The sequence below is a fragment of the Catharus ustulatus genome, chromosome 6 (assembly GCF_009819885.2).
Source record: "Catharus ustulatus isolate bCatUst1 chromosome 6, bCatUst1.pri.v2, whole genome shotgun sequence".
In the NCBI taxonomy this organism is placed as follows: Eukaryota; Metazoa; Chordata; class Aves; order Passeriformes; family Turdidae; genus Catharus; species Catharus ustulatus.
In genome coordinates, this window is record NC_046226.1 from 59,624,964 (window position 1) to 59,652,876 (window position 27,913).

The following is a 27,913-nucleotide window of genomic DNA, read 5'->3' on the forward strand; positions in this document are numbered from 1 at the left end:
TTAAAATAATGGAAACTTTATTTGCATGAAAAAACTTGTTTACAATCATTAATAAATGAAGAATGAACCATTTGCATTTTCCTATTTCATGACACTTATGAAAAATGTATTAAATAAATATTTGTGAACAGCTTAAGGTAAGGCAAAATTTAGGATAAAGCCCCTGTCCGTTGTTCACAATTTCTGAACATGGCTCACGCTGCAAACAAGTGAAAAAATTCACTAAAGAACTTGAACAAGATGTTACATGGGTCATTGAATCACGTCCTCAATCCAAAAACCCAAGAGTAAGTAGTTTTGTGCTCAACCATATACAATAACTTTAAAAGGGTCAATCTATTCAGAGCAAAACTATGTACAGTTAACACCTTTGATAGAAGCACTTTGTTAGTATTGTGCAATACATTTATAAAAAATGGCTTCAAATTCCACTTCTCAACCATTTGTAAAGTGCTACTATCAATTCCCACTCAGCTTCCAGGGCCGTGGAGCGGGGCCAGGCCAGCTCAGAGTCACCAACGTCACACACCTACGGTAAACACAGACACGAACGTCACCGAGCCCAGCGCCGGAGCCGCGCTCCTCCCAGAGCACCCAGGCACCGCGGGGCCGTGCCAGGCCCCTGCTGCAACATCCTAAACACCGGGACACAATGGAGAAACTGGCATTGCAGAGTGGCATGAGCTGGGAGCAGTCACTGAGGGAGCATGCTTGTGTGGGGCGGCGCGATCAGAGCGGGGGGTTCTGACCCTCGGCCTCCGGCTCGCTGCTGCCGGGGGCCGGGTGCATGGGCAGGATGTCCAGCTCGTCCACCTGCGGCGTGGGGTGCAGCACCACCAGCTGGTCCTGCGGGATGTCGGCTGCTGCCGCCGCCAGGTTGGTGATGGACTTGCTCTTCACGCACTGGAAGTCGACGTGCCGGCTCTTGCCTTCCTCCTTCTCCCACGACATGCGGATGAACGGGCGCTGCACGTAATTGTAAATGACCTCGGGCCGCCCGCCCGGCCGCTTCTTCACCTTCTCCTTGTACGTGGGGTAACCTGGCAAAGGCAGGAGCACAGCGCCATCAGCACCGCCTGTACACAGCACAGCCCCACCAGCACCGCCTGTACAGAGCACAGCCCCACCAGCACTGATTGTACACAGCACAGCCCCACCAGCACCGCCTGTACGGAGCACAGCACCGCCTGTACGGAGCACAGCCCCACCAGCAGTGCCTGTACACAGCACAGCCCATCAGCACCGCCTGTACACAGCACAGCCCATCAGCACCGCCTGTACAGAGCACAGCCCCATCAGCACCGACTGTACACAGCACAGCCCCATCAGCACCGCCTGTACACAGCACAGCCCCATCAGCACCGCCTGTACACAGCACAGCCCCATCAGCAGTGCCTGTACGGAGCACAGCGCCATCAGCACCGCCTGTACACAGCACAGCCCCATCAGCACCGACTGTACAGAGCACAGCCCCATCAGCACTGACTGTACAGAGCACAGCGCCATCAGCACCGCCTGTACACAGCACAGCCCCATCAGCACCGACTGTACAGAGCACAGCCCCATCAGCACTGACTGTACAGAGCACAGCGCCATCAGCAGTGCCTGTACACAGCACAGCCCCATCAGCACCGCCTGTACACAGCACAGCCCCACCAGCACCGCCTGTACACAGCACAGCCCCATCAGCACCGACTGTACAGAGCACAGCCCCATCAGCACCGACTGTACAGAGCACAGCGCCATCAGCAGTGCCTGTACACAGCACAGCCCCATCAGCACCGCCTGTACACAGCACAGCCCCATCAGCAGTCCCTGTACACAGCACAGCCCCACCAGCACTGACTGTACACAGCACAGCCCCATCAGCAGTGCCTGTACACAGCACAGCCCCATCAGCACCGCCTGTACAGAGCACAGCCCCATCAGCACCGCCTGTACACAGCACAGCCCCATCAGCACCGCCTGTACACAGCACAGCCCCATCAGCACTGCCTGTACATAGCACAGCCCCATCAGCAGTGCCTGTACACAGCACAGCCCCACCAGCAGTGCCTGTGCACAGCACAGCACCCACTGGCCCTGCCAGTGCAGATGGTTTTGCTGTGTTGAGTCACCTCTCCCCCCTGCTCTATCCATAATGTCCATTTTACACATTATTAAGGACACCAACACCTCAGTTTGGCACCACAGCTGCTCCTTGTCAAACCAAGAAGTGCCATCAGAAATAATCTGTTATTAGCCTGCATTAAAGGCAGGGTTAGTTCTCGTTTAGCTAAAAGGCTCCCACCTTGTTCAGCTGAAATCAGTTATTTTAGAGCTCACAAGTTACAAGCATTTGCTTTTTCTTGGCAAATTACAACTGTAACTATGACAACTTGGTGAGTGAATGATAGAAATCCTGCTAATTATAAAGGCTGGGTTCTAAAATATCTGGGTCAACAATCAGAAGGAAAATATAATGCAAAGAAACCCAGTTCTTACATTCACCATAAAAATCAGATTACTCAGTGAGATTTTACAGAGCAGCCTCCTTACTGACATGATGTTGATTTCAGATCAGTATTTCTTTGCACCTCACTGATCCACTGGATAGTTTTGTACTACGTGAAAGAAAATGTTTGCCTGACACTTAACAGGACATTTTTCATTTCACACCCTGGAAAGGATACCAGGCCAAGAACACAATATCCAAAGCTGTACAAATGCACTGTTACTTCAAACAAAGCACAGAGATTTTGTGTGGAAACTAGAAGGCAAAGGGCATGAGATGCAAGTCATGAAGGCAGTAGGAAGCACCTAAGCTGTCTGCACAGAGCCCAGCAGCCAGGCACAACGTGGACACTAGTCCATAGTCAGGTTTTCCAGCTGGGCCTGTTGCTTGCTGGTGCCAACCATTCCCCCTCTGGCCATTCTGTCACCCAGCCTCAGCAGGAAAGACAGCACCAACCCCTGGCTTTTCCAGCCACAGAGAGAACTATAAAGCAGAGCCTGAAGGCCAAAGAGGCAGAGTACAAGCCCTGCTTCCCTTACCTTCGATGCCCAGCCTGATCTTCTTGAGCCCCCTTTCCTTCAGAACCGATTTGGCCACATCTCGATTTTCAATGTATTTGAAGAATCTGTACAACTTTGTGCTGTAAATAACTAAAAACACATTTTAATTAGAAAAAAACCCCTGCATTCAAATATTAACCTTCTAAGCCTTAAAACACAAAAGTTTATCTTTTCCACTGTTTTGCTTTACTCCAATATTTTTATTTCAGAAGGTGAGGAGAAACTCAAGACCTCTAGAGAATAACAGCTGAAGATACTGGGGAATGGCTTGGGTGCACATCTTGCAGGGAAGTACAGTCCATTTACAGGTGCTTAAACTCATCATCCATCTAACTGTAATACTGCAAAAATAGTAACACTTGTTTTTTTCCCCCTCAAAAAACCTCTAGTTGTTCTCCCACAGCTAATATGACTCCTACCCATTTCTCTCCTCAAGCTCTTTCTGAATTTTCTTCCCCCTCACTGGCTGACAATACCTCAATAATAAAAATTAGCTTCTCTTTTTAATTACATTTGAACATAACAAGCAACATATGCGTCTGTGAAACAAAATACTAAGCAGAACTACCCAAAGTAAGAGGTTTATTTCCAAGCAGCACATTCATGCCACCTCTACCACAGTGTGGCTCGATGGGAGCAATGAGGATAAACTTACTTTGTGAATACTCCTCTCCCATTTGGGGGGGATACTCTTCATCCCAGTCAACAACATCATCATCTGTCAGCACAACGATGTGGCACTCCCTCTCCCCACTTTGGGCACTGGCTACCATTAATGGCAGAATCATTTCTTCCAGGTAAAACTCAAATTGCTTGCGAGCACCATCATTTGACAACTCATGCATGAGAGCACCTAGAAGAAAATTTTAAGCACAGGCACATTTGAGAGCTTGGTAAAGAGATGAAGGCAGCAATAAGAAAGAGTAGATCTGTCTGTCTTGTAGTATTATTGCAGACAGGTGTAAAGACACTTAGTCCATGAGTTTATGTAAGTTCAGACCTTGTTTGAATATTTACCAGCCTGCCCTGCAAATATTAACAGGGTGTTGGGCAGACAGGAGTGACTTTGAGACCTCCTTTATGTTTTACTGCTGCTAAACATTTGGCAATTGTGCAAGGCTGCTCTCGGTTTTCCTAAAAGAAACATCATTGAAGCCAGTTGCTGGGAGAGCAGAGCACACAACCCACGTTTCATAAGCAGCAGCTTAAACCCAAAGCTTCTCAAAGCCCTCAGGGCAGGAGCTGCTAAATCCCTGTAAGGACAGAGAGCTGGGGTGTGTGGCGGGGTGTGTGGCGGGGTGGGTGGCCCTGCTGGGGAAGGCACTGGGGTCCTGCACAGCATTCCCAGCAGGAATGCCATGGGCTGGCCCTGCCCTGCACACACACACAGAGCACAGCAGCCAGAGGCACAGGCCAAGGCTCGGGGTGAAGGAGCTGGGAACTCTGGAGCAGCACTCCACCAGCAAAGCTGTGCCACTGCCAGCAGGGAGGCAGCCTCATTCTCCTAGGCAAGGTGCTGAAAAAATTATCTGCAACAAAAGGTACCACTGAATGTTACTGTATCTGTACTGCAATCACAGAGTTCAGTATTCCACAGGGTGACCACAGCACGTAATCAGACGCTGAAATATCAGACACTATTTTTCAAAGAATATAAATCCATTGGTTTTAGGGCTTTATTACATAAGAGATAAAAAGGGATGGATTTTATTCATGTAGTGCCAGCCATCTTCTTTATCTCAATAAAGGACATGATTTAGACTTAACACACATGCACTTAAGACTATTTGTATAATTCAAGTTATTTTAACTCTGTACTTACTCAGATCTCTGCATTTTATAGTACTGTACTCAAAGGAGATACAGAGATAGTCACATGCTTCTCTGAGCTCAGGAATAGATATCCCATCAGGACAGCGGATCACCCCAGTCTTGTAGTAATCCTGCAGGATGCACCAAGAAAAACACAGTGCACAACCATCCACCAACAGAAATAAACATTTCACCATTTCATTCATGATACCTTCTCCTCAAAGAAAGCCCCCAAAATCTAAGAACTGTTAAACTTTGTGAATCTTCCCAAGCTCAAATGTATCCATTTTCAGAGCTGCATTCAGAGCAGTGTTCTGGTTAAAATTCTAATTTAAGTGACAATTATTAATACTGATAATATTGCTGACTTTTACCTGTATTTCACTGAGCTCTTCCAAGAGCTTCCAGTTCTTTCAATGCTGCTGACAAAGCAGTCCAGCAGCTCTATTTTTTTAAATAAGGGGCCATTTCCATCTCAGATTGAAGTTTGCTTTACACCTGTTAGCTGTGGCAAGTTCACTTCCAGTAATCTGTTTCACCTAATTTCAGCTCTAGAAGGGTGGGATATACCTGAATTTGGTGAACTAAATGCATAGGGAAAGATGAACTGATTGCTGGCAGCAGTCATTTTTGGTTCCCTTCACGTGTACTTTCTCTCTCCCTGACTGGCACATGTTCATGTCTAGGAAAAGGGGATTCATACCAAGCGTTTTCCCCCTCTACTGAGCAATATCTATGTCATCCACAGAATCTAGATGTGCAAGCTGGGTTAAACAAAGAAGTTTTACTTCTTACTAGTGCTTGCCCTAACAGTATTTACCCCTAAAAACTCACCAGAATAGCACGAAACACGGTGGAGCCAATTCCTTCAGCAACTTCATACTCTCCTTTCTCATTGGGTCGTGTAAAGTTGTGTTCTCTGCCTGATCCAAACATCCTGCTCAAGAATGAAAGGAACCTGGGTTAGAATTCCTTGCTATGGTTTTCTTGTTTGCAAATAGGAAAAATAAAATGCAAGAAATTGTACAGAAACTGCAAGGGAAAAGCAGTGCACTCTGTTCAGCTGGGATTATGTTTTTCACTTCACGATGTGACGTGTCTTTTCTGACCACTCTTCCAGAAATAATATTTAGAAAAAGGCAGTGTCACAGGATACAGGCTTAAGGCAAATGATACATTCTTATTATAGTTACTTTTACCTCCCAAGCTGTTCCTGCTCAGTGTCCTGCAGACTGACATTGAGGGAAAGTGGGTTTATAAATAACCTGTGTGTTAGAGCAGTATTTCCGTACCTCTATTAACCGACTTTTCAATTAGCACAAGATAAAATAAGCTTGTTCCTTGAACCAATCCCAAAGGGAGAATAACTCAGCATCACACATGCACCGAAAAATCCATGGCATTAGGCAGCACCACTTACTCTGAGGCTGGGCATGGAAAAGGAAACTATTTCATTGCTTTATTTTAGCTGATATGCTTCCAGTCTGTCTGGATATTCACATGTATGCACGGATTGTATGATACACAGGTGTTTTAAATCAATTATTTAATTTTACTGATTCCTACTTCCATTTATTTCCTTGACAGTTTAGACAGAGAAGCATTTCTTGCCTTCTCTGTGACTCACCCAACTTTTCACAAACAGGGATCCAAGGCACTATTTATCCCACACTGCAGTGATTTAAACATAGTAGAAATTGCTTAATCACATTTATTACCTGTGCTGTGGCACAGAGATTTATATAGGTGTATTTTAAATATGATTATATCCTTATGTGCTGAGAAATAGCTCTTCTGTAATGAAAAAGCTGCATCAAAAGTGACACAGACAAGCCTTTCTCCTCTTCCTTGATGCAAAATTTTAAGTGGTGCCCTCTGCATTTAGACAAGGCAAAACCAACCAGAATTTGAGCAAGTCAAGTACTGAATCTTTTCCCACCAAACATGTTAAATATGTTGCTCATTATAGTTTCTACAAAAACCATTACACACATATTGCAGGATTGCATTCAAGCGTTGATCATTTAGAGCATTCAGCCTCTCTGCTGAGTGGCTCAGGGCTGTTATACTGATTATTTGACATTTCAGAAGATAAATGGGCTGAGCTTGAACATTGTCAGGGTAGGCCCATAAAGCAGAATAAATTCCTTCAAGGTTTTCCTCCTGCTGTTTGAAAGAGACTGTCTACACTCACTATGCCACTTTGTTTTATGAAGCTCCTAGCTTTAAAAACTAGGAAGAATGAGGCAGACTGAACACAGAAGTCCAAACAGTTTAAATACTCAAAACAGATTTATGACTCTCTATAACAGCTGGGGACTAAGGAAAAAAAAAAACCCCAAAAAAGACACAAACCTGCCCAACATGGTGTTAGGCTGTGCAGTGAAGATGGAGGGATCTACAACAAATCTGGTGTTGTCCACGATGAGCGTTACTCGCTCGGAAGTTCTGACGTTGCGAGCTCCCTCTTTGCCGTTTTCATACACAAACACCATTTCTCCAGCAGCCTTGCAGCTGCCATCCGAGCTGGACTGGCTGCTGTTCCTGCTGCTGGTGCCCATGCTGACAACTGAACCATTGGGGGATGTCTTCTGGGGCCGGGGGCTGCTGGGCCGGGATGAACTGTGATCCTTCTCGCGATCTTCAGCAGCGACGACACAGAAGGAGAAAAAACAGGAAATTATATTAGAGATTTATGTGAGTTTTATACAGTTTGTGTTTTTCCAGGCACAAAACAGATCAATTTGAGAAGCACAAATTATTTTGGTTAAATCTATTCTGGTTAAAGAAACCCACAAAAATAACTGCCCATTTATGAGATTCTGAAGCCTGCATCACCTAGACATCAAATCCACCTCACCTTCCTCAAAAGTCTTTACAAAGAAAATTTACTACTCTAGTACTTAGAAAGGAACTCAACATAACACAGATGCTATTGCATCACAGTTGGTGCTACAGCTCAAAGAAACAAAACATATTTTATCACTTAAAAAAAAAATCCTTATTTCCTCTATTTCCAAATACCTAGCCCCTACACAGTAAAGGGGAAGTATTCACTCAATTATCTTTGAAAAATTAGATTGTGCTTGTGATTTGAACTAAATAAGAGCATCATGTAGGAATAGACACTGTAGACTGAAAAAGAAGTTAAAGCCTATCCAGGAAGGGTATTTCCAGCCCAGGGCACATGTAAGAAATCTGTATGTTGTGCCACCAAAGAGTAACACTTTATTGTATTCCTTTAACAAAAGGGTACTCAAATTTAGACACTTTTAATCCTGAAATGCAGAGATCAGCACACACCAGAGTGATACTGCCTTGTTGGTGAGGTGACATTCCTGATGCATGGAGTGAGCTGAGATTCTGCTCTTTCGTGGGACGAGTCACGAGATCTGTCACTGGATCTGCGCCTGTCCCTTGATCTCTCGTGTCCACCACTTGCACCATGGAGGCTCATTTTGGTGTAGTCTATTCCTTTAGCAACACGGGATGAGGTGCTGAAAACACAAACAAGTGACATGTTCAGCATTTCAAAATTTCAGAGACATTACACATCTACATTTTCAAGGCATTCACAGTCCACAGACATGTTTCCAAGATTAGGATTATCCAGCTCCATTTGCTTTGTTGTACTCATGTTTGTATTTACTAACAATTAATTACTTGGAACATTAATTAGACAGCAGGAATTACCTGTCAGCTGCTGTGTGACTTACAGAGACAGCACCTGATCAGCTGAGCCTGCCTGTGAAGATGCATTCACACAAATCACTTCCAGAACGGGTAGGTCAAATACAAATGAGCATTTTATTTTGATTCTTACTGTTAAATTACACATTCTAATCACAGAATAAAATAAGAAGTTAGGGGTCACTTTTTTCTCCAAGACAACCTGTGTTGGTAAAACCTTCTCAGACCACAGGCTGACTTTACACCTCTCCTGCAACTTGCCCTTTGCAAAGGCAGTCAGTCATAAATGAGGGGATCCATCACGACACACCAGCCCAGAGCTCGTTTCTGCACATTCTGTTTGGAATTTTCACTTATTCTTAAAAAGCACAATATTAAGCCACCACAACCCAGGCAGCAAGTATGAACTATACTATCAAAGCCACGACCTACCAGACTGTCAGTAACAAGCAGGATATTTGTTCCAAATCAGCAAATGTAATGTAAAAGTTTAAGATGCTTTAGACTGCAATTAAGTTACATTACTTAAACATATCAATTACATTTTGCAATTATTAAACCAGCAAACAAAACCAGTCACTTTTGAGATCCACAACTCTCAGAAACTATCTAAAAATTAAAAATCAATCAGCAACAGCTATTGTTGAATTCACCAAAAATCCTTGCATCTTCTCTTTATACTCTTTAAAAGAGACAAATTTATGTTGGAACAGCACAGACACGTCTGTGTCCCTGCACCCCACTGGAATTCCTACAGCAGTTCATTTGCTGTTTACCTTTCAAGTGTGAGACAAAAGTCCTGATTTATGGGTTTAACTGAAGAAATTCTCAAAGCCTCAGGTAGTGGATAACCCAAACAGACACCTGCACAGCAGCAAGGTCTGACAGACAAAGCAGAGCCATGATTTCCCAGAGGAACCTCAATGCCCCACTTGCTGGCAGCCTGCAGATCCTATAACTCCTACCAAGAGACCTGAAACCATGACTGCAGGGATGCTGTAGAACACAGAGAGGTAACAATGATGGCAGCGCTGAGACAAGCACAACAAATACCAAAGCAATCACTGGACAAGCAGGTTTAGTGCCCTCTTTTTAGGTTGCTTAGAAGTAGGGACAAAAAAAAAAAAAAACAACAAAACAAAACAAAAAAATCAAGGCTTTCCATTAGCATGAGATGTTGCAGTTTCAAGTTTCAGTGATTGATGGGAAGAGGAGCTTAACTGAGAACACAGAGGCTGTGACAGATGAGTGCTCAGCACAGGCGAAGAGGCAGAAATGTGTCTCTCCCTAAGGCACAGAGCTTCTCCCCACCCTGCCTGAATGAGGGCAGGATCTCCTGTCCATAAAGCACGAGTTTGGTGCAGAGGGAATCTACTGCAATTCTGTCTCCTGCCAAGCTTCAAATGTGCTGCAGCAAGTAACGCATCTTTGGGATGTGGAGTCAGCCAAAGGTCTATTGAACAAGGGAGAAAAACTGCAAGCCTTGCTCCTGGCTGAAAACACTCTGATTTACAGTCCAAGAATAATGATCCAAGCACTTCCATTAAAAGGAAATTTCCTGAGGACTTCCAATGCAGTTCTGAAGGAATTAAGATTTATAACATTACAGCATGGCTGACGTCTCCTTGCTTGTTTTACCTCTCTATTAGAGAAAGGTGAATTCTTTGTTTTTAAAATGAAATGTGCAAAGTTTGCAAGAGTGAGATCTGCAAACCTCCAAATAAACCCAAACAAAACAACAATGATTTAGGAAAAACCTTTGTACCTTTCCTTTGAGACAGATACATACATACATAATGTAGCCATTTTAATAAATACAAAATACACCATAAATTATTAGAAACATGGATTACAGTCTCGAATTCGGGACCAAAGTCTAGCCCCAGTTTAAGTATGACAATATTCATTACTACTACAGCTAAACTTCCAAAAAATTGGGATTTTTTTTTTTTAAAGCAGCTCTGTATCTCATCTGTGCATTTATATTTGCATGCTATGGTATAATCAAGGGTGCCTCAAAAGGGGGTGTGTATGTGTGGAATACTCAAACACCTACATAGCAGTCTGTGACAAAACACCTCTCTAAATCCCAATAAAGCCTCATGTGATCAGGCCTGTGTTGAAGCACAGCTTTGATCCTAGACCTGATAACATTTCCAACCATGCTGTGAGAAAACAGAGTTGTGCAGGTGTCACACTTTATAGTATCAAAATGCATGACTCACTGTTTCTCAGGCACTAAAGAGCTCTATTTGCTTTAAATAAGGGAAACACACTAGAAAATGAAACTGAAGCACTGTAATGGGATGCAGGCTTATCACACGTTTTGGCAGAGCAAACGTGAATTCCCCTTTAACAGAGAAGGCAATTAAAATGTGATTCTTAATCCAGAGAAGCATCTAAAGCCACATTAGGCTCCAAGCAGTGATTCAGAGTTCCCAGTGAAGCAGGGCAAGCCCTGGTGAATAATCTCTTTGCAGGAGCTGATAAGAACAGGTGCTACAGGAAGCCACACTGACTCAGCTGGCAGCACGCTTCCTCCTGAGCCGTGCCCCAAGGAACAGCCATGGCAGGCACAGCTGGACCTCCCCAGCTGGCAACTGGGGCTACTTCTGCTTTGGTGCCAGCAGCCAGCCAGCCTGGAGGAGAGGGGCAGTGCTCAGGGATGATCTATCCTGCTGCAAGAGCCTGGGCCATCAATTCAGCTCAGCACACCACACTGGAGAGGCAGAGGCTGCCAGCTGGAGGAGGACACCATCCTTGAATAGTAAATCAACTGCTTCTGAAACAGACGTTAGTAAATAATTTCAAAGGGCTCTTCAAATTGCAGCTGGCCACAGCACTTGCTTGCTCCTATGTTGCACTTTCTTCCTTTAATGTACAGATTTAATGCTAACTGTGAGACTGATGCATCATCTATGAGCCACAAGATACAAGCCAAAATTGCAAGATTTTTGAGAATTCAAGCAATTTGGCTTGAGAAAGCACTGGCTGAATCATGAATCTTCATTCATCTTACTAAGAGTCATCTAAAATGTCAATCTTAAATCTCATCACTGTTGAGTCACAGTTCACAAGAACTAGTTCTTTGAGCTGTTGGATATGGACCTGACAAACTCAAAATTCCATGTGTTCAACAGCATGAGCACATAAATGCTGCCCCTTCAATACAACTTTGATCCACAATGAACAAGAACACCAACATGGCTTTAAATCTGAACAAAGAGCAAACACAGAGGTGGAGCTTAGCCTGTCAGAAGAGACAGGCATTGGTTTTACCCTGTGATACCTGACTAGCAAAGCTGTGTCCCTGAGCTGCTCTATTGCTACTCTGAAAAAGGAACTCATTTGTGGCCAGTACATATAAAAGAAGATCTGTGACTTTTATTTTCCTGTAAAGAGGCTTTAGAAGAAGTTGCAAGTATTCAAAGAAGAAGGAAGTCATCAGAACTACCAAGTAATTTTGATTTATTTGATAGAAAGACTTGGTCACATCCTGTTTTCCCCCCTCTAACAAAGCCAGAGGGGCCAGGAGGTCCCACTGCAGGGATTGCACAAAGCCTGCACTGCACACACCAACATGAGGGATTAAGCACAAACCTGGCCCCAGTGAGGCAGGCAAGACAAATTGGCATTTCCTACCAACAGGCAAACAGGAGCACCCAAAAGTTTATGAAAGGGAAGAACATCTTGCTTTACCAATTACTTTCCTACAGGGGAAAAAAGAAACAAACCCCCCCCTCCTCCAGATAAACTCAAACCAAAACAAATCAAACAACCTCATGAATATTCATGTATTTTGGCAATATTCACAAATTCAATACTCATTCTTCCCTGGCTCCAAAGGAACACTGGAACATGTGCACTTCATCCATTCAAGAGCTTTAGGTCAGTCACAGAAATTGTCTTCCTCCTCAGGGATCAAGGAAGCTCTGTCTTTGTACGGGAATGAAGCATTTTCTTTCAAAGCAGCTGCCTCACGAAGAAAACCAAATAAGCTCAAGGTTTTATTTAAGCAAATCCACTTAATATTATGTGAAGGAGGGAAAAAAAGTACCATCAAAATGGCAACTTGTCATACTGGTAATGCTTCCTATTTTTGTAGTTAAGGGAAGAGCTGTTTTTAAAAAATGTAAATGCTCTTCAATTTAATGATGCTTTGGAGTCATCTGTGGAAGGAGAGCTTCAGTTTGTCTTTATACATAACAACAGATTGCTTTGAATATATTACTAATTATTACAAGAAGTCATTAGACCGAATTAATCCTACTGCCAAAACAATTAGCAAGTATTCCAACATTAAAACTCCATGTGCATCCTAGTGAATACTGCCAACAAATATACTTGTTTTATAAAACCAGTTCTTGTCTACACAGAATTATGGTGCTTAACCAACATACTTACTGCTCCCAAACCCACCCTGAAACCTTCAATAAATGAAAAGGACACAGCAGCGGAAAATTAACCAAGATTTTTAACCCTTTTTTCCCCCCCTATCTTCTAAAACTTGTATTAACTCTCCTTAACATGTAAACTCAGATGCACCCTTTGCTAGGGCAATTCCCATGATCAACACTTGTAGAGTCAGGCTGTGGAGCCTTATCTGTGCACTAAGTTCCAGCTGCCATGCTCCGAGGCTTTAGGAGAAATCCCTTCTGCTCATCCTGCCAGGACTTACACAACGACAGCGCTTCTGCCCCTCTTCCTCCCCCTCAGCCTGCTCTTTGTCAGCAGACATTTCAATTGACCTGTGCACACAAAGGACACCACTCTGCCTTTTCCTCATTCTTCTCCTGAATCATGCCCACACATTATTCCTGTTAACAAACACTCACCTTCCTCTCGTGTCTATCAGGGAGGAAACACAGAAGCACGGGAACAATTTCGGAATCAGAGCACAAAGGAATTCTGTTCCTTCCAAAAAGGCAGCTTTGAAAGCCAGATCAGCATCCTTTGGCATCACTCGTTAAGTTCAGCATATTTGATATTTCCATCGCTTCCTCAGCAGCTCAGCGAGCCTCACTTTTCCCTCCATCCCCTTCCCCGGCAGGATGCGCGCTGGATGAGAAGTGGTTGGGGTTTCTGCGCTCAGCCGTGACGTGTGACCCCGCACTGCCGCGGGCCCGCAGCCATTGGGCACGGCACGGCACGGCACAGCACGGCACGGCACGGCACAGCACGGCACGGCACGGCAGGGCAGGGCCAGCCCCGGCTGCCGCAGCTATTCCGGTCCCGGCCGGGAAATGCTCCCGCAGCTTCCCCAGCCCCGGCACACGCACAGCCCGGGAAATGCTCCCGCACAGCTCCGGCACACGCACAGCCCGGGAAATGCTCCCGCACTTCTCCCCCCAGCACACGCACACCCCGGGAAACGCTCCCGCACTTCCCCAGCCCAGGCACACGCACACCCCGGGAAATGCTCCCGCACTTCTCCCCCCAGCACACGCACACCCCGGGAAACGCTCCCGCACTTCTCCCCCCAGCACACGCACACCCCGGGAAACGCTCCCGCACTTCCCCAGCCCAGGCACACGCACACCCCGGGAAACGCTCCCGCACAGCCCCGGCACACGCACACCCCCGGAAACGCTCCCGCACTTCTCCCCCCGGCACACACACACCCCGAGAAACGCTCCCACACTTCTCCCCCCAGCACGGCTCTCCCGAGCAGGGATCAACCCCAACACGCAAATCCACGCCACTTCCAGGGCACGGCCGTTTGTTCCCGTAAAGTCTGCCCGGATTAATACTTAAAATGAATTCACCTGACACTGAGTTCATAAGAGTACGAGGCAGCACAACCTCTATTTTTTAACTACAAGCACCCCTTTTCCCAACAAGTTTAAGCAAGGGAAAATGGACTATTCTTTGGAATAACCTAAACATCAGTAGTAGATAATTACATTAATCAGTATATTTACCGGTCAGAAATCATTGTGCATTTTCACATCAATAGGTCATGGAGGCTAGCCCACCAAGCACAAACAGCAACAAAGCAAATTCAATTAATTTATGAGTCAGTAAAATTTTCTAAAGATTTTTTGGTGGGAGGATAACTAGGCACTATGAGACAGCTTTCTTTAAATGATTCTTTTTAGAATGTTTGCAGGCAGTTCTAAGGAGTCACAGTACACTGGAGGAATAGCTTAAAAGTAAGTCGTACAATAAATAACAATCAAGATGTCGTAGGGTGGAAGTTAAAACATGATGCAAGCTGAAGAAACAAGAGGATTGTTCAGCAAATGACTGCTGTGATAAAGAGGGAAGTCAGTATGAAAAACAAGAGACTTGTGATCAGAAAGGCAGGAGAACAACAGCATTCCAGGCTCAAGAGCCAGCTCTTGACACATGGAAGGAAGATTTCTGCTCATACAATTTCGATTACCCAAACTAGTGACTTTTCTCCTGGTTTTAGGGACTGTGATGGTTCACAAGAGCACCCTCCCCATGACCCAGGGGAAGAATAACCATCAGCCTTGTGAGCCTTTTCTTCCCTTCAAGGAAGACACTGCTATAATAAGCTGCATGAAAAGCATGCTGGAAAAACCTCTTTCAGGCATTTTTTGCCTCTAATGGAACAGTCCCCCAGCAGCAAGAGAAAGCATCCCAGTCCCCTGCATGTGGTCTCTCCTCCACAGCAGAATTAGGATGTGGTTTATTCTTTATTCCTACATGCCATGGATAGATTGGCTCCCAAATCCCACAAAAGCACTGCTCAGGACAGGATATGCACCCATCAAAACCTTACAGACAGTCCAGAAGCCACACTTGACTTGGGGCTCCATGTGAGGGAGCCCTCAGAAAGAATTCTCACTGTTTCATTTGGGGGCTGCCACAGGATCTTCCATCAGCTCAAAGCAGAAACTCTGTCAACACTTTCCACCCTCAAAATCCTTTAATATTCACATAATTCTGGTCTTCAGTGGGTTCTCTCAACCATGAGTAATGTTACTCCTCAGTAATGCAGTTCCATTTCAGGAAAGGATCTCATGAGTGGAGTGTTCACTTGCCGAAGGGATTTCTTAAAGCAGCAAGGACTTAACCTTTAGGAGGAAACACATTCACACCTTATGACTTCTGCTAAGCTATCCAAACACAAGACCCTCATAAAAAACGCTGGTTGCCTTTATTTATATACCAATATCTGCTCCATTTTCAACATGGATGTTAAATAAAAATCCAACTAAGAAACTCAGAGTAATATTATCCTGGAACTGGAAAGGATCTCTATTAAAAAACAGTTTCAGAAGTTCAAATTCAAAAGAGCTGGAACCAAACACAAACTCTATGTAGCTATTATAGTTTACATTCTCAGAGATTAGAGGTACAAACAATGAAAAGTTGTCCATAAAAAATTCTAGTTCTGAGCACAGTCACCTCTGAAGTGTTTTGTGTCCTAATTAAATGTGCCAAAGTCCACCACAAGTACCATCTGATAACATTTGGGAAAGGCAATTTGGATGCTGAAGTTGTTCAGGAGGCTTTAGGGCGTGCTTTTGCCCTGGAAGTTGCTAAGTTTCCCTTCTCAACAGTGCCACTAAGCTGTCATTGCAGACATGAAGGATGTCAAAGGAAATTAAACCCCCAGTGCCCAGAATTCTAAGATCACTCACTAGATGTTGGGTACCTTACAAAAGATCAACAGATTGATGTTTCTGAAAGTCATCACTGAGTGCAGCCCATTTTTCGGGATTCTACCTCTGTTTCTCCTGAGGGCTTTCTATCCTGGAGCCTACAAAGCCCAGATGAGGAGATTTTCATCTGCCAGTGCCAGGCTGCAATTAGGAGCAGGCATGTTTGCAGTGAACTGAAAGCAGGTGATGCACAGTATGACCTGAGCCCATGGCAAACCAGGCCTCATTATTTTCATGCCATACCTTGTGCAGGCCTGCCCCATGCTGCAAAATGTTCAACTGCAGAAATCACAGGAAGAGAAATAAAACCTGTCCCACAGTGGAAAACACATTACACATTCTGATATCCTTGCATAGATGAGAAAGGGACTCTTCTGGGGATGCTGAGACATGTGGCACTTCCATTCACAACCCATGAATGCGTTCTCCCAGCCAGCAAAGGTAATACTGGGGGGGTTAAAATCCCAGCATTTAGCATCTGCACAACTACTTCTCATCTATGGACAAGATTTAAAAAGCAATTGAAGATTTTCAAAGATCCAAGAGTCATGGCAAGAGAATCAAAGCAGAGTCACATTTTGTTCATAAATGCAGTAGTGCAAGCAAGACTTTGGATGTATTATTACCTAAACAGAATGAACAAATAAGAAACTGCCAAGAGGGACTAAAACAGAAGCAAATTCAGAAAATTAAATCCAGGACAAATCTTAAGGAAGAGGCAAACTTAAGTCAAAGGTTTTTTTACCACAACTGTAGAAAAAGCATAGAGAAATGACATGTGGGAAATAAATAACTGATGAAGACTTGAATAATAAGTACAGGACAGCAACACCTAATGATGAAAATATTAATTCAGAGACTATTTATTTCAACCTTCACCACTGTTAATTCAACATATGGTTCCTGAACATTTTCTTCCATGTTATTCAGGTACTTAAATAAAAAGCATCTGGAAGAATTTCCTCTAATAGCTTAGACAAACAAGACTGTTAGTATGATTATTTAGTCATCTTCAACACCATACAAATTCATCCTGACAGGCTCTGCAGATTCATACCAGGGATCATATGCATTATATTTTTAGTCCTTATTTTCCACATCTCTCCCTTCTGAGTTTTCCATTCCACTGCCCATCTCAGAACACAAAACAGGAGGAGAGAAAACAACAGTACAGTGTGGCAGGTTTCTAAAACTGGACACTCACCAAACTAGAAATGACAGGGTATAATGCTGACCTGTACAAAGATTCAATCCATTCCCCTTTGGACAGTTCTGTCCCATGTCCTCAGCCCCAAACAGACCTGAGGCTTTCCTTGCTGCCACACAAGCTCTACACACAGCCCTAGATTATGGTTTCTATGAGTCAAGAAAATTATCTAAGCTATTTTAAGAATGTTAAGGCTGGAGGATTAAGCACTCCAAAGCACCAAGAAGACAAGCAAAGCATCTATCTCCTATATTACTCCCTTGTTGAGATTATTTATTACAAAGCTCTTATTTCACCATTATGTTTTCCAAACCAGAAGTATTTGCCTCTTGATGATAACAAGGTATCATCAAGATAATATACTCATATTTTGAGTAAGACAAACAAGACTGGAGTACTCAAACCTTTTAACATAACAGTTCTGGTTATATTATTACAACTTATGCTTCTAAATGCATTTTCCCCCTCATGCTGTATTTTTCACATAGACTTTCACTTGTCTGAAGGAGTCAGAAACTATAGTAATATGTCTGTATTCAGCCACACAAAATACAATTATTTTGTTCAGGCTTTTGAACAAAGTACACCATTTTCCAATAATTAGATTTTCTGAAGTAATCAAGTATCTCAAAGGAATAATGTAACAAAATATTTATCCTTATTTATCCCTTATTCTATTACAACAAAGTATTATTTAGATTCTCATTCTCAAAGATTTCCAAAAACACTTTATTTGGGGAAAAAATTAAAATGATCAGATGTTAGCTTCAGTACTATATGCCTAGCATACATGTTAAGTTTCCATAAAAATGCTGTTCAGCACTGGAAACAAATTGTGTTTTGCCAGAAACATGTCCAATAGCTGCAATTATCTTTGAGGCATAGATTTCCTACCTTGTGATGTGTGACCCTTGAATCCAGATTGCATGAAATGATCAACAGCAGCTTTTCTGAAAACAACGGGCCATGGACGTCCTTGAGTTAACTCATGCAACTCTGCATCAAATAATCTTTGCAGAAAGCTGCACAGCTTTTTATCGAAACATTTCCCCAAAATAGATAATCCATCCCAGACCACACATGGCCAGACATGTGTCCTGTTCCAGCTGCAGCTTCTTCCAGCTACCACACTTCATTTCAACCTGCCTGCTGCCCATCACCAGAATTTCTGAGACTGACCAAGAAGCCATTCTTCATCCTTTGGGTTTTCCCTGTCCCAGAAGATACTCAGCAGCTTCAGGGAGGATGTTCATTAGAGGCAATTCTGCACTGCTGACACCAGACTTGCAGTAACTCCTCTGCCCACCCAAGAGCCCTTTAGACCACATGATGATGCTGGAGACTTGTGCTCCCCTCTCTCCCTGCTTTGTCCTTGGCAGGTGACAAACCAGGCCCCTGTCCTGCTGTTAAAGCTCAGCTGGTCACACGGGTATCTGCAGTGCCCGCAGACTGCAGGTGCTAACGAGCTCCTAACAGCCCCATCAAGGCTCCTCTGTCCCGGACCAGTTTTAAGTTTCATTCCTGATCCCCGGTGATGGGAGATTTATAACTGCAGTGCCTGGACTGGGCTCAGCAGGGAACCATGGGGGGGTTAAAGCACTGCCCAGCCTCACAAAGCTCAGCCTCACAAAGCCCAGCCTACCCTCACTGCTCACTGCCCAGGCTGTGCCACACTGAAACCCCAAAAACCCCCGCAGCCAGCAGCACCCGAATAACAACAGCAGCTGGACAGAGCCACACCCCACAAACCTCCCCTGAGCAGCACCAGCCACCCTCCTCGGGGCTCCCTTAACCACCCCATCACTCACAGCACAGCCCTCTCATTACACGGGTCTCCCCGTGAGCCTTTGAATTACTTCTGCATTCTTTTGTCCTGCCCTCTTGGATTTCTCACAATCGCTGAAGAATTAATGGCAGGAAAATAACCCGCAGTATTAATTGCCTACAGAGTACTTTGGACAGCCCTTCAGTCCAGTTTATCTGCATCTATACAACTGAAATGTCAAATGAGTTGCTGGTACTGAATATGCTCCTTAGCTCTTTTCCCATCATCTTGCCAGTAGGAAAGCTTGAATAACTAACAATTTTAGCTCGTTAACAGAGATGTTTCAGTTATATTTAGCACTTCTAAAAGGGCAAAGTACTTGAAAGATACACACTTATTTGGATGCTTAAATATCTTTCCAGCAGTATGTTTCTTCTTATACGTTTGCAAGGTGACTAACTGCTTTGCTTAGTTCATTTTTGAACACTGTACACTAGAAAAACACTAATTTATGACATCATTTTGTCAAATCAAGAAGCATTTCAAAAAAACATTCTTACTGTGAGGGATGCAAGCAAAAGCAAGATATGACACACAGCTTAACAAAGGAAGTGCCACAAAGAGTGATACTGGCATGCAAGCAACTATTAGTTCTCACCATGGACAGGCTGCACATATTTTAGGGATGTAACTCCTAGCAAGCACCCCCAAAAAAATCATATTTAATCAATCAACAGGTGTTTTGATAAGTACACAAGGCATTTAGGGTTTGGGGGGTTTTTTGGTTCTGTTTTGTTGGGTTTTTTTAAAGGACTAAAATGCAACCCATGGCAAAACAAATCTAAGCATAGATTAGGGAAGTTGACAAATCAGGTCAGAAAACACCTTTTAAAATGATTAAGAAGCATTCCTGGTAAGAAGAATTACAACGTTTATGACAGGACTTGCCACAACCAGATACAGTAGCCTTTAGGATGGATTTTCAGTGTTTTTGAGATGCAATAGATGGGACACAGCACCTACCTTGAATGTTTACAAAGTTTACGAGGTCTATTATGCAATTTCCGATCCCAATTCTCTGGATCACTGGAGTTACTGTCATAAGGATGAGGCCGTCCTGCCATTCCACTGCCAGCTTCCTCACACTACTGCTCTGAAAAGCACACATGCAGCACTCACAACCTACATTAAGAGAGCAGTGTTTACCTTTAGGTAATGCCACACAGGGAGGAAAAAAAAAGTCAAGACATGCAGAATTTAGTGTTGTTAGGTTTTGATTTTTTAAATGCAGATTACAGAAAATTAGGATACACTGAAGCAGACATTGCATGACAATATTTCACACATTTTGCTGATACCTGCACTAAAAAGAGTATTATGTTACAAGAAATATAGTTCTATAAATGCTGGCAGGCAAGTTCAATTTCACAACAATTAAATTCATTGTGTCCAAACAGAAAAGTCACTGGTTATAAAACACAAGACAAGCACATCATGATGTATAAAGTTAATTCAAAGGAGGATCCCACATGGAGAACAGAGACCAACAGCTTTACAATTTGAATGGCTGACCAAGAAGAAAACAGAATTAACACTTAGAGCTGAGTCCTCACTCCAAAATGGAATCAACAGCAATCCTTAGAAACACTTGATAGGGTCCAGTTCCACTGACTTTTGCAGAAAAGTCACAAACAGGTAATAAAAATAGATACAATAACTACCCTTCCTTAAGTGGGGTGTGATGTTATGTTCAGCTCCCTTTAGAATTCTCCCACAGACCAAAGCACCCTGTGACTGTCAGCAGAGACAGCCAATCTCCAAAGACTACTCTTCAACCTGCAAGTGACACTCGTGGCAACTGAGCTGGATAATTCAGAACAACCTGGTTACAAAAATGATAAAGCAGCCACAAGTGAGCAGCTGATCACAATACAACATCTAGGAAAAAACTGAATAAATAGATAACTGAATAAATAGATAAACCTTCCAAGTAATGGCAAGTCTGTGAAGTTTCTGTACAATTTTAAGCTCCACGTTGTAGAAACATTGTCTCTCTGCCTCACCCTTAATAGATTTGCAGATTTTGTATTACATTCAATCAAACTTATCCTATGTGGAAGTGAGTCCCAAAGCAATTGAGACTTCTCAAATAAACTGTCCTTTAAGTCATGGAAAATGGAATAGCTCTCCTGGCAAATTTAGATTCTCCTAGCTAAATTTAGACCCAAAAGTTTTTATTACAGGGAAGAAGAGAACAAGCTTTTTAAAAATGTTGGTTGCATCCAAGTTTTGCCTTCACACTCAGTTTTACCCAACAAACAGGTTTAATACAAAGTATACAGTCTCCACCACAGGGTTGGGTCTTTTTCCTGTTACAGTTTCTATAATTAAATGCACCTTGATTGGAAGACTTCTATGGTCAGGTGTCCATACAGAGTCAGGAAAAGGAAAAAGCATTTCATTTAAAATGACAGGAAATACTCAACTTTCTCATGAAAAAAAAAAATATAAAAGAAAAAAGCCCTGATAAGCAGTTCATTGTGTATTACCTGGAAAGTCAGGTTAGCAAAGCACAGTCAGTGTGTGAGGATATTACACAGAAGGTTGTGAAACCTACACACACGTATTAGGAGGAACAGGGAGAAACCTACAACCTGTGTCAGAACAGAAAAAGCATTATTAAGGAGACAAGGGGGAGGAAGGCTGGTTTCTAAAGCCAGCAGCACTGGTTCCCAGCTGAGGTGCAACACAAAAGCACAAGAATAAAGACACTGTATTCTGAGTGGAAACAAACTGTCCATGAGATTGAGTGTCTCCAGGCAGGCACACGGCGAGCCTGGCTCCTCACTGCAACAGCAGCGTGTGCAACGCAGAGGCAGAGGAGCAATGTCCCAGGGACACTGCAGCCCCACGGTGCCATCAGCCAGCTCCCACAGCACCTCAGGGCTCATGGAGCACCACTTGTTTTCTCTACAAGCTTCTGCTTCTCTCCACAAAGCCTCTCTTCCCTTTAAAGCTGTCTAAGAGCTTTAGAGACACCTCACCCTCTGAGGTACACACCAAAGCAGGTGCCTCAGGAAAGAGGCACCCAGCATCCAGCTCTGGTTCTTTGCAGAGGCCATTACAGTAATTTCACGATTATAAGCCGCACGTTACAATACAGAGTGTGATAAAAGGTATCTGTTCTGTCACCATCTGTTGAGGGTGGGGGCAGTGATCCTTATTTCCATGGGAGATATTCTGCTAATGGGCCATCCATTGAAACCAGGCAGGGCATTGTTCTTTATCTTTTCACAACCCATCCTTCCTCCAGCCAGTCATTTTCTGCTCATGGCCATTGAGTCCCACTGTGGGACTGATAAAATTACTGCATCCCATTGGAAGTTGCTCCAGCCAGGGGGAAGAGCCCAACATTTCTTACCAAGATAAAAACAGAGGTTTTGGGACACTAAGGGAGCCCCTTTCTCCACTGAACTCCAGAGGAAAACCGGATTTCTCCACATCACCACTGGACCTCCAGAGGGAAACTGCACCTTGTACAGGAGCACTGCTCCAACTGAATCACATCTGTCACTGCAGGAGGATGCAGCCACCATTTAATGGGACTGCTACCAACACCCTGCCTGACGGGGTGTCAGGTTGTACTCTGACTTTGTCAGGGTTTGCAGTTTGTTTCTTTGTAGTTCTGTATTTCTATTTTAATTTCCCTAGAAAAGAACTGTTATTCCTAATTCCCATATCTTTGTCTGAGAGCCCCTTGATTTCAAAATTATAATAATTTGAAGGGAGGGGGTTTACATTCTCCATTTCGAAGAGAAGCTCCTGCCTTTCTCAGCAGACACCTGTCCTCCAAACTAAAACAGCAACTTTTCCTTCTTTGTCCATATATAAGCCGCACCAGATTATAAGCTGCACTTTGGGTTCGGACCAAAATTTTAGTCAAAATGGTGCGGCTTATAATCGTGAAACCACTGTACTTGAATTTAGCTTCTGTACTCTAAAGATGTGCAAAAAGCAGCTGGTTTTATGAGAACTGCAGCTGAAAGGCCGATTTAAAGCCACTTCCTTAAATTGTCTCCCACCCTCTGCTTTCTCCCCATCTTTTTTATAATGAAAACTCAGCAGGAAGATGCAGGTCCACATGCACTCCAAGGAAAATGCCTGTTCAGAGTAGGATCAGCTCCTCCATGAGCTTTGCTCTGCAGCTCCACACTCAAATCCTTACAGACAACAGAGGTCATGGAAGGACAGAAACAAACAAATGGAACTGCTTCCCATGAAGAACAGCATTCCCTCCTCCCAGGGAACCCCAGCAGTGCCATTGATGAAGTGCCAGGCTGGCACCCAACTCACAACCAGGGCACAGCTAGGAAAAGAAAGGAAACAATCCCAAGTGTCCAAAGCTAATCTTGTGAAACTTCTTGTTCAGTTCCAAGCATGTCACACTATGGACAGTCCTCCCTCCATCCTCCACTCCACAGCATCTCAACAATTAACACTTCTCTAAAAAACAATTTGTTGTAACACAGCCAATTTTTTCTCCTTGACCACTGCTGATAGCACTTTTGTGCAGATTATAAACAAATGTACTTCTCAATTTTGTTGTAAGTTTTAACAAATTTTTAAGACTATAAATAAGGAACTCCTTTGTTTTGCTCTGTTGAAAACAGTTTTTTTTTCAATTAGAAATGCTGTATTAACTCTGAAGTAACTAAGCAGTCATCCTGATTAATTTTTAAACATTTCTGCAAAGCCACTTTTTCCCGCAGCAGAAAAGAACTTTTCAGCTGTGGTTTGTTTTTTGGGTTTTTTTGCATGGATTCACTCTGCAGACAGTAAACAAAGCACGTTTTGAAGAACAGTCTGACCTTGTGTACAAGACAAAAAACAAAACCAACCAAAAAAAAAAATCCCTGCAAAAGTACCCGGCCCCAAATCCTATTCTAAGCCTTCCACGAAAACAAGGAACCACATCTGAAATGCTGGTGAAGGTGAAAAGGCACTGGGAGCACGTGAAACAAAGAATCAAATCCAAATACCCTCAGCAGATCACACAACACTGGCCTATTGGCCAAAGTGGTTGACATTCTAATGAGCTAATTAGCAATTCTCCAGGTGTAAAGAATGATTTCATACCCTTCTGCAGAAAGCAAATACTCCAGAGAGTCATCACCGGGAATAATATGAAATCAGGAAGCAGACTTTAATTTTCAAAGCTTTCAGCACAGACAGCTAGAACACTTCAGATTTGCTAACATCAACTTGAAGCCAGAACCATCACCAATTTATGGAAGTTGTAGGCTACTGAAATCCAAGGGAATTGTAAAGACACAGTGGGTTTGAGAAGTTAAAAGTCAATGTGGTAGAGTCAGCCCAGATATTGCAAAATAGTCATTAATGTGCTTACAGCACTACTTAAAGAGCTCATGAAAGGATGTATCATACACCAATTTGTGATAAATGTTGAACAGATTATTTTAAATAAGAATTAAAGCACATTCACACTGTGCTATGACAAAACAAAATGCACAAAGGTTGCTGAGCAGATCAAGCAAGACACAGACAACATCAGGTGCTGGACAGAAGTGGATATGCACTTCTGTGAAATGCAGGACTTGCATTTTTCAAGGCACTGCAGGCCAGCAGGGGGGTAGAAAATGCTCTCTGGAAATCTTTCAGGAAAGAAGTAAAGCTAATCAAAACCAACATCAATGCATTTCCAGCCAGTCAGTCACACTGTAATTGCTGAGAATACCTGTAGGCTGCAAAAATCTGGAGTCTTACTAAAAAAGATGATTACAGTACCCTGCAATTTTGGGGCAGAGGGCCAAGATGTCTTCTGGCCACCAGTTCATCAGGTGGAACAAAGATCTGATGGCTCCTGCTGTCAGTAGTGAGGACAACATTCAAATAACTAATGTAATATTTCAGGCATCTGTTCAGCTCTGAGCATTGGGCAGAAGCATTTCCAAAAGCAGGACAGGTTTCAGAAGTTCCTCTGCTCTAACCTGTTCCCTCAGCACTGGAAAGGTAAACCAGGACAATCAGGAAGCTCCAACATACAAGTCGCCAGCAAGGACAAAACCTGGCATCAGTTGTGACAAAAAAAGCTCCAAGACTCAGATTAAATATTTAAACTTTCTGTAAGGGGTGACAGTCTGCTGTTCACTGCCTCTAGTCATCAAAGCACGAAAGCAGCAACAACAAAAAGGAACTTCCAAGTCAGATTCACTGGGAATTCAAGCATGGTGACATTACATCCTAATTAAGAAATGCAGTTCAAAGGACACATGCTCATAATGCAAACACCACATACCATGGAAATCCATACCTGTCAAGTGAGTTTCTTGCAAACTAGTGCAGACATCAGTCACAATTCAGCCACACAAAATAGCTTTATAAATGATCATCACTGAAATATTATCAAACTGACACTGATTAAAGCACAGCTCAGAGACATCCTTTGCAATACAGGCTCAACATTAACATAGCAGGTCAGGATTGAAGTTCCTCTTAATGAGCAAGAGAGAAGAAAAAAAAAAAGGGGGAAAGAAAAACCTGTGCAGTCACAGGAAGCTGATGGTACTCCTATCTACAGCAGCATAAATAACAGATATCCAGTGACCAGCCTGCAAACTTTAACTTTGTAATTCCTGAAGGGAACATGATGATTGAACAGTTATTTGACACTGGAAGCCTAAAAAGCAAGAGGCAGATGACTCCCAACTCCCCCTCTGCATTAGGGCTCACTGTGGGAAACCTGCCCAGCTCGACTGTCAAAAGCCCCACAAATAGAGCAACTTCTCCCTCCACACACTGTTTTTCCCACCTGAAATGAAGTCTAAATTAGCTTTCATACACATTTAAAAGAGATACATGCTTTCACTGATAAGCAACTGCACCAGGCCAAGATTTAAGCAGTGTTGCTAGAGGAAAGCTGTGCTGAAAGGAACTGGCACAGAATGAGGGTCTGATTTTTGTGTATGAATACAGGACAAAGCAGCCCCAGCCTGAAGCACACAAGCTGCAAAAACACAGTTTATAACAAAGTGACAGAAAACCCAACAGTGATGACATCTGTTACTAATTTAACACACAATGTCATCCACACATCAGCTGTTCACCACTTTCAAATGCAATTGTGCCTAAAAGGAAAAGTGGGCTTCAAGAAGGAATTTAGTGTGGGATATGAAAGCTGCTTTAGCTTGTTGTCTTTCTGAACCCCCAGGTTCCCTGGCATTAAGACACAAACGTGCTGAAAACACTTTCCAGAGCAGCCCCAAACAGCACCATCTGCACAGAGGGCAAGGACAAGCACAGGCAGGATGCACAATGAGCTTTGGAGACAGAAATGGTACAAACCCAGGGTAACACTCAAAGGCTTCTGGCAATCTGGATCTTAACAGGAAAAGAAAGTAAAACCTCTGATGTTTTGCAACTCAGTCCCAAGACACAGTGACAGACCTGCCAAACACAGTGCAACAGTCTTCCTTAACTACAGGGCAATGGAGAAAAAAAAGGAGAAAAAAAAATCCAGTTCCTTTTGACTGTACTTGTGTTCAAGCCACAGGAATTCCAGGTATCTGACACCAGATGATGCAGAGACACGTGTTTTAGCTCAGGAAAAAAAGATAACAAGTGTGTCCACCAGGTTATGGACTCTGAACAGCATGAGGTTGATAATTTGAGTTGTTTCTCTGGGACACTGAGTTTCTCTGGCAAACCTAGGAGGGAAAGACAGCATCTTCCAGGGAAAAGATCAACAAAACTGAAGCAGCAACTGAGCTGAGTCCTCTTTAAATGAATCACCAGAGGTGATTCGTGAAGAATACAGGCCAACAGAAGTAAGGAGAACAATATCAATAGTCAAAAGGCTACTGAGAAGCCAGATTTTAAGCATGTATTCGAATTTGTAAGAGGCAGCCAACAACACAGAACAAAAAGACACAAGGCTTAAACACTCCTTTGGACAAAGAAGCCAGACAAGAGACAGCAACAAACCTGGGAGAGGTCTATGATGGAGCTCGATCCAAATTCTGAAAGAAAAGGGTTCTAAAGTGACACACTGGATGGGACCAGAGATAAAGAGGAAAAGGATGCAGACGCAGTAGCTACAGACAAAAGTGAACGCAAAGAAAACAACTAATGACAGGCAACTGCAACGAGCAACCGCACTATGACAGATCTACGACATGTTTATGATATAAACAGCTGATATTTTCTGCAAATAAAACACGGTTACGTAGAATAACGACGATAAAGATGCTGAAATGGCTCGCGCGGGTAAATGAGTGCTGAGGAATGACAGGACGGCTGTCAGGCAGTCCCGAGCAGCACCGCTGGCTCTGTGCAGGCCTCCGAGCGCCTGCAGGTGCTACCCCCAAACACGCACGGCGAAAAGCAGCAATTGTAGCCGTGCCCAGCCCGCTCACGGCACTGAGCTGCGGGGCACGGCGGCAGCGCGGGCAGATCGCTCTGCGGGGCTCGGCGGCTGAGCGAACCGAGCTGACCGGCGGCTCCCGGACCCTCCCCCTCGGGAGACATTCCCAACCCACCTGGACGCGCTCCGCTGCCACCTGCTCCGCCTGACCCCGCCGCCGCGCGGGGCTCGCACCGGAGGGATCCTTCCCGATGCCAAAGGCTCTGCAGCAGGACCGGCGAGAGCCCCGGGACGCCGGGCTGAAAGGTGCCAAAGGCCCGCCGGCCGCCCCCGGCCGCCCGCACTCACCGGCTCCGGCGCGGCCGCCTCCC

At 43.9% G+C, this 27,913-nt stretch overlaps 1 protein-coding gene across 7 annotated transcripts; it reads right to left on the reverse strand.

Annotated features, from left to right (window-relative positions):
* On the reverse strand, positions 1-27,913 carry BTBD10 (BTB domain containing 10). Of its 7 annotated transcripts, XM_033061563.2 has the most exons (10): positions 27,718-27,883; positions 27,164-27,198; positions 20,186-20,344; positions 8,170-8,363; positions 7,222-7,507; positions 5,701-5,803; positions 4,877-4,997; positions 3,710-3,907; positions 3,034-3,144; positions 1-1,040 (listed from the first exon to the last, which is right to left on the reverse strand). In XM_033061563.2, exons 3-10 carry the CDS (start codon positions 20,284-20,286, stop codon positions 730-732), a joined length of 1,425 nt encoding a protein of 474 aa, XP_032917454.1. In that variant the 5' UTR covers positions 20,287-20,344; positions 27,164-27,198; positions 27,718-27,883; the 3' UTR covers positions 1-729. The 7 variants fall into 7 exon arrangements, with proteins under 7 accessions (XP_032917454.1, XP_032917456.1, XP_032917457.1 ...); XM_033061565.2 differs by lacking the exons at positions 27,164-27,198; positions 27,718-27,883 and adding an exon at positions 27,891-27,907; XM_033061566.2 differs by lacking the exon at positions 27,164-27,198 and having other exon boundaries at positions 20,186-20,310.

What these genes read in the sequence shown, in the direction of transcription:
- BTBD10 (XM_033061561.2), bottom strand. Translation starts at nt 13,516, where the DNA reads ATGCCAAAGGATGCTGATCTGGCTTTCAAAGCTGCCTTTTTGGAAGGA. An exon ending in CTGATAGACACGAGAGGAAG is followed by an intron (nt 8,364 to 13,391) that starts GTGAGTGTTTGT and finishes TTGTGTTTTCAG; the next exon opens with CACCTCATCCCGTGTTGCTA. An exon ending in AACAAGGCAGTATCACTCTG is followed by an intron (nt 7,508 to 8,169) that starts GTGTGTGCTGAT and finishes TCGCTGCTGAAG; the next exon opens with ATCGCGAGAAGGATCACAGT.